The sequence below is a fragment of the Corythoichthys intestinalis genome, chromosome 6, assembly GCF_030265065.1.
Source record: "Corythoichthys intestinalis isolate RoL2023-P3 chromosome 6, ASM3026506v1, whole genome shotgun sequence".
NCBI classification, from domain to species: Eukaryota; Metazoa; Chordata; class Actinopteri; order Syngnathiformes; family Syngnathidae; genus Corythoichthys; species Corythoichthys intestinalis.
The window spans coordinates 22466911-22474201 of record NC_080400.1 but is presented as its reverse complement, the minus strand read 5'-3'; the positions used below and the strand labels follow the sequence as shown (position 1 = coordinate 22474201).

At 36.7% G+C, this 7291-nt stretch overlaps 1 protein-coding gene across 5 annotated transcripts in view; it reads left to right on the top strand.

Annotated features, from left to right (window-relative positions):
• The first annotated feature begins 2533 nt into the window (after nt 1–2533).
• The window catches only part of tmprss4a (transmembrane serine protease 4a), a 30625-nt gene continuing 25867 nt past the window's right edge, over nt 2534–7291 (top strand). The window contains exons 1-2 of one of the 5 annotated variants that reach the window (XM_057839893.1): nt 2534–2720; nt 3249–3290. In XM_057839893.1, the coding sequence (XP_057695876.1) occupies nt 2613–2720; nt 3249–3290 (150 nt within the window). In that variant the 5' untranslated portion in view covers nt 2534–2612. Of the gene's footprint in view, nt 2721–3218; nt 3291–3811; nt 3880–6279; nt 6617–7291 lie in introns of those variants that run through there. The other 4 variants (XM_057839896.1, XM_057839894.1, XM_057839897.1 and 1 more) reach the window with 4 other exon arrangements.

Below are 7291 nucleotides of genomic sequence, written 5' to 3'. Positions count from 1 at the left end.
GCAAATACCATAACTAGCAATTGATGAAACAATCGGAACAGTAACTGAAGAAATATTTAGCACAGAACATGATTTTTGTTTGTTATTTACATCTGTAGTGCTGCAATGCATGCTAAGAGGCATGTTGGATGACAACAGTCAACAGCAGGTGGCAGCAGAGGTTGACTGTCTCCCCCAAGGGAGCAGTGATGGCCAGATGAAGCTTCTTGAAGCAATAAAGCTTTATATATATACAGGGGTGCACATAATTTTTTTGCCCAGGTTCTCAGAGGAGGACCTGGAGATGTGACTTGGTCCTCATTGAGCTTGAGAGCCGACCCGCCTGATGCGATAAAATTATGACAAGCTTTACTTAGAGCCAATTACCTTTAATTAATTATATTAACAATTAATGCTCGATTAACATCAACTGGCACAACAAAATTGCCATTACTTCGAAGTGAAATGTAAAGAAATAAACATAAAAGCACCAATTCAAAATAAAGGGCATTATGCGGCTCCCACATTAACTCCAAGCCTTTGTAAAAGTGGGATGCCCTCCTCCTCATAAGAGCTCATTGAACGTACATGTTTAGCTTTGTGAAATGCGAGCAAAAACACGTTTGTCATAGAGCCTAGTTCGGGCCTAAAAAATCCAGCCCGACCCGACACGGCCCGCTGGTATTGAGGCCTGACCCGGCCCGAGCTCGATCACTTAACTAGATTTGCAGGCCCGAGCCCGAAAAACCCGTTTTTTTTTGTTGTTTTTTTTGAGTGACGCGGAAAAAACGCAGCAGCAGCAATTTATTTTCATTTCTTCGAGTTGGCAGAAAAAAACTCAAGTTTTCTTAATGTTTAAATAATCTACATATTTTTTTGAGAATTATCAAAGCATTCACACAACGAAATAACGCTGGGAAAGTTTGTTAAACATATTTCTGAGTGTGTGGGATATTGTTCTCACATGGACGCGCCTCTCTGACAAGGAAATGAAAATGAGGGCGGCGCCTCGGCCGTGCGCAAATGGTACAGCGGGAGGACAAGAATAAAAAGCGGCCGGCGCCACGGCGTTCGTGCACACGCACAAGCAGAAGCGCAATACAGAGAGCCTGCTCTCCATTTTTTTATTTATTTATTTATTTTTTTTAAATAATTTATTAGTCCGGCATGGCGGCCCGACCCGAACTGACCCGAACGTGAATGCTTAAATTGTGGACCCGACCCGACCCGACATTCGGGTCGGGTCGGGTTCGGGCACGAAATCTAACCTCTAGTTTGTCAGTGCATAGCGCTGTGCAGGGCGAGTGGGGTGCTGTCTGACATCGATAGTTTGCTTAAGTGCCACATGCTCTGTTTTTTTTTCGTGCTTTTCAAAGTTTGGATGGCTGAAATTCTTCGACCCTACTACATAAAATGCGCTGCTTTTATTTGTGACATTGGAATTCTCACGGCAAATTTTGTACCACATTTCCGTGCAAGCATCATTTGCTTCTAGCCATGGTACCTACCTCCTGCAGCCACTTTTCAGCAAATGTCCTTTTTTTCGGTAGCTCCGGTGACGTCTCTCTCGTCTGTCTGTCTTTTGACGGGGGTGGGGGAACACGAAAATAATTACCGGTACTCAGTGGGGCCTGCCTCTTTGAAATTTTGAGAAGTGATTTTCTCGTGTCCGCCGCAAATACAGTGGTCAGCCATCGGTACGCAAAAGCGTATGGAATCCGTTGAGTGCCCGTTTCAATACCTCGAACCTGATAAAACATTTGAAGACAAAACGTGAATGAACACAGAGGCTGGACTGGAGCAACAAACCTTGGTCAGCTCACTTCATCTCCTTTTCTTTTATTGTCTTTTACTGAAAGAAATGCTGCAGTAATTTGAGACCTGTTTCAAAAGTAGGGTTGCCACCTTTCAGAAATAGAAATAAGGGACGCCCACCTCGGGGCCAAAGACGTACAGGCAGCGAAAAAAAGGGACATCCCTAAAACTCCTAAAATGCATAAAAATGTAGCTACTTTTATATATTCCGTATTGGTTCAATACAGAAACGCAACTTTTAATTCCCAATTTGGAACAATTCCTTATTTGAAAGGACGGTTGGCAAGCCTGTTCAAAAGTGCTGTAGAAGTAAGCAAAGTAAGCTAAGCTAAGTGGCTAAGTGTATGTTGCTGCTGGTGCACAGAGAGGGAGGTTAATCGAGAGATCATGCTGTGGTCAATTATTATTACTTATAATTTCATTAAAGCTGCACTGTTTAGCCTTTGAGGGCCAAAAAAAAGTTTATTCATTGTTCATTCATTCTATTTTTACTTTCTTACTGTTAGGCTAGTATTAATTAATCTAATTTCACGAATTTAGCACTATTTTAGCCAGTTTAGCTACGTCTTTCCAATTTCATTATGAACCTTTGGTGATAATATACACTTAACAGTGGCTCGGGGGGTGGGACAACATTCATTCTTTTGACTACACGTACATCAAAATAAGCTTTTAATTATTAACCAGGGTTGTTTTCAAACTAAGCTGCACTTCCTCTTGCAGCTAAAAGGCTAACCATCCAATTAAACAAAAGCATGTCCAGGCACGGAGATGTTTGTCAAGTGGGTTGCGTGTTGATGTGATGTGTATGGGTGTGCATGTGGAAGCAGAGAGTAAATAAGTGGGATGAAGCACTTTGGAGTAACTCAAAGGGTATGGGAATACTTTTGGATTGGAAAAGGAGTAGACTCTTCGCAACATTTCAGGTAAGGAGGCATAAAAGATACATACATAATATAATACAATTCATGATATCTGTTTTTGATTTACTAGTTATTTTGTTATTAGAGCGCAAAACCCACAATTCCCATGACTTTGTGTAAAGTACAGCATAATAATACCTTTGATCTGATTCATGACTCTTCTAATAAATCAATGCCAGTGTTGGTTATCAGGATGTCTGATAGGGAGAGTCCAACAGAATGTTGAATAATGTAATAGAATTTATTAAATTTCATAATATTTTAGTTCCTCTCCTTGTTAAAAGTGCATTTGCATTGAATTTGCAATTTAAAGTTTGAAAATATTTTTTATATCGACCAATTTTGATGTTTAATTATAATTTTATAATGCTCTAGAAGAAATTAGAATTTGAAAACACTTAAAAAAATGTTTTTATTTATTTTAGCTACAGCCTTTTTTCGTCTTTTTTAAAAATTGATTTCTAAATTTGTTATTTTGAAAATACATTCATTTTGTTTCAGACTTTTTTTTTCTGTTTTCGCCTCCTGTAGCTGAGCAAATTTGAACACGGAGCCACTCCTAACGTAAGCCTAGTGAGTATGATTTTAATTTTTTCCATTAGCTACTGTGTCACTCTAAATTGAATCCAGTTACTTTTTTTGATGTTAGCTAAACCTCAGATTATGAGACAGGTGTGAAATTATATTTTTCTTCCCATATTCAGAAAACTGCAGCCGCTGAATCTTACTGTAGTTGGCAAAGCTAACTTAACTCTATTTTATAAACTGTTGCACCCTTTTCTAAGACTTGCTAAACATGTTTCGACAAATGCCGAGATTATTTGGACTTTAATCTCTTGAGGCACACATGCAGCAAGCATTCAGTGATTATACGGACAAAATCAACATTCCTAATATAGGAAGATTTGAAGTTTCAATTCTTTTTTTCTGTTTTTACTTCCCACCACTTAAGGAATTTTTGATTTGAGATGAAAGAGTCCCTATGTAATGTCGCCACATAACCGCTACAAGGTCATTTGAGGTCAATGAACTTCACACACTTAACAAAGTCACGTCATGTTTTTATAGGGGAGTGTATAAATTATCTAATTGCATTCTATTGATCAGAAAAATCATTTTACAGCATCTACCGTGTCTACTATCTTTCTCCCTGAGTGCAAAGGTTTGATTCTTTCCTACTTGTAGTTCTGTCAAATAATCCAGTTCGTGTTTATAATAATGATTAGTGTCTTGTTAAATAAAAATAATAATATTTAAAAGAAAGAAAAAAAAATCATCATTGGAATGTTATAACTAGAATGAGTTTCTGATTTTATTTATTTTAATGGTATTCATTTTCATTTTTATTCATAATCAATTTGAATTTATTATTATTTATTGATTTCATTAATTAAAATTTTCAGCATCAAATAGTCAAAAAATGTAAGTTAGATGTATTTTTATAGTTTGGATTTTTTTTTTTTTTTTTTTTTTTTTTTTAGGGAAATTTATGCACTTTAAGTCTTTTTCCTGTTACAAACAAAAATAATGTTTTTCCATTGGCGTAAAAGCCTGTTTGTTGTGCACAGATAGTTTGTGCTCTTTTAATGTTTTCTTTTCTAGTTTCTGTTCCTGTGTTTTCTTATGTCATTTTTCTGTTGGTTTGTGTGCTATGTGACTCCTGAATAAAGATCACATATAAGGTTATACTTTATTGTAAGTTCATCATTACTTTTTTTTATTTAATATTAAAAAGGACACAATGTCATGCAGTGGTATAATTCTAATAATTGTATAGACAAATATAGTAGTATTTACAGTGGCGGCAAAGTTGGGGATGGCACAAAATGTTTACGTCTTCCTGGGGCGGGTGGGGGGTAGAGGGGGGAACCTAATTGTACTTTACAAAAACTTAGACTATTAGTAATATAATATATACATTATATATACTATATATATGTGTGTATATATATGTGTATATATATATACAGGTATATATAAATTTATGGCTGAAAACACTCAGGTGACGTGAGGTTCCGCTCTTTTTAAACAGCTAAACCCTAACTAGAGGCGAGAGCAGAATTAAAGACACCACGATGATAATGAGATATTATCGCATACTTACCTCTTTTCGATCCAAAAACTCTATGTAGCATGTATCACCGAGTGTCAAGACACAGCTGTGAATCGCCATAGCCAGATTTTTTATTTTATGGGTGAAACATGGTTTCTTTTTCATATAGTTACCCTTTTAAACATTGTTTTTCTTTTTTTTTTTTTTTTTTTTTTATGGATCGATTATTTATCATCTAACACATCGGGGAAAATGCAACAGTAACAAAAAACAAACAAAAAAATACAATTAAGCGATAGTTATGAGGTAGATATCCGTGACTTTTTTACAGACGCCAAATTTTTCATTGTGACATAATTTGTTTAAAAGTTTAAAATATGCCACCGAGTAATTTTTTTAAGTCATTTTCTCTTTTAAACTAAATATTATAACATAAATTAATGATTCTAAGCTAAAAATGACAGACATTTTGAATAATAAATATAACTGTTTACCTTCTTTTGATGGCTTGGTTGAAACAAAAGCAGTTGTGCAACGTCTGTAAAAGGGGGTTTCCAGGGTAAAACCAACAAATTAAAAATAGTTCGGAGGCTTAATGCGCCATGAATCTGCTATGGCAGCATATAGATATATTGTTCTATCAAACACAACAGTTCTTTTGGCTTAAAATACAGCAGTTTATTTTAGAGGGGTGCAAGAGCAGAAACTGCTTTTTCAGTCGTCTGTGTTTTCCACCATATATATATATTATATATACATATGTTATACTATACTATACTATACTATGAATATTAATAATATTATATAATATAATACAATAAATGTTCAATGCGCTACTGTAAGTAATTCTGTAAACTGCAATAATATTAGTCATTTGACTATGGTAACTGTAATGCTCCAACAAAATAGGTTCAAAGTCATTAGGCACAAGCAGAATTAGCACATAAGGTGCACTGTCTATTTTGGAGAAAAATAAAGTATTATATGGATGCCTTATAGTCCGAAAAATATAGTACATGCTTGTGTGTGTGTGTGTGTGTGTGTGTGTGTGTGTGTGTGTGTGTGTGTGTGTGTGTGTGTGTGTGTGTGTGTGTGTGTGTGTGTGTGTGCTCTGTGTGTCCATGTGAGTTCGAAGAGAGAGCCAAGCACAGTGATGCTTTTTTTGTCCGTTTTCACTCATTCAGGCTTTTATGTTGACTTTATGAATTCATGGTATGCTTTAGGGTCACTTTTGGTAGACATTAGGCTTTCAGTGCAAGGCGTGGGTCAATCATCATGCATTAGGTGTCAATATTGTGTGTGAGAAATATGTGGATGGATATTCAGGTATAGTAGTACAAAGTAGGCGCTGGAGGCAAAGATGAGGTGCAAAGAGGACAAAGTGGAAAAGAAGGCAATTTGTTCTGTGTGCTGGAAGGAATGAAAGGTTTACAGTGGGTGGATGCATGGGAGGGACTTATGTCAGAAGGGCGCACAGGTAGGAATAGAGAGCGTCAGGTTACCTGGAATAGTTTTTGTTTAGTTTGCTCAGTCACAGGTCTCTCTGAATCAGTGGCGCTTTGCAATCCAACGCTACACGGCATTTTACAACAGGCCCCAGGTCGCAGAGGGGCCCTGAGTCGGACACTTGAGGATTCAGTTACAGTGCTTTAGAAAGACAAAGAGAGGGAGGTTCAGAGTTAGGGAGTGGGACAAAAAATTAAGTTAGGTCTCCGGAGTCAAAGCCAGGAAGGTGAGAGGAGGAGGACGCAGCATTTTTAAGGGACTGTGAAGTTCGTGAGGTGTAACCTCAGGGAAGGTTCAGCGGTCATCTGGGCTTAACATAGACTGAAACTGCATCATGTGGGTGAGTATGGTGCTTAAAAAAAGGGAATTTGTTGATTAAAACCAAAAGTATTTATTTAATCAGCCAGTTTGTTCACAAACATGACGAGTTTTTAAGTGTTCAATTAGTCAGTGACAGGATCTGAAAACTGCAAATACTGGTTCACAACAGCAGCTGAAGATATCGTCAACGTGTCACGTTGCTGCTAAACAAAGATTTTGTTCGTAGCACATTTATGGTTCGGCATAAAGATTTGCATCTGATTCATCTCTATGCAAATAAAAACGTTTTCTTTTGTAAACAATTTTTGAAACAGTTGTAATTACCTGATCGTGTGTAAGCTTGAGATCAAAATGATATGGTGAGGGATTCCCTCCAATCAGAAGGACTAAAAGGAGACCAATCCAATGCTTTTTCTTTTACCGTTTTATTTTTAATCCGTAACTGTATCTATGCACCTACTGGTATTCACACAGGTTTAGCTTCTCATATTTAAAGTAACCTTCAAGAAACTACGACAGGCATGAAAGAGTATCACGACTCTATCTCTGTATTACAAATTAATTATTTTCAATACATGCGATTCCGTTGTCGTTATGCCATATTTAAAATGAATATTTTCATGCACCATCAACTCTGATTCAAAGGAATATACAATGGGGTAAATAAGTATTTAGTCAACCACCAATTGTGCAA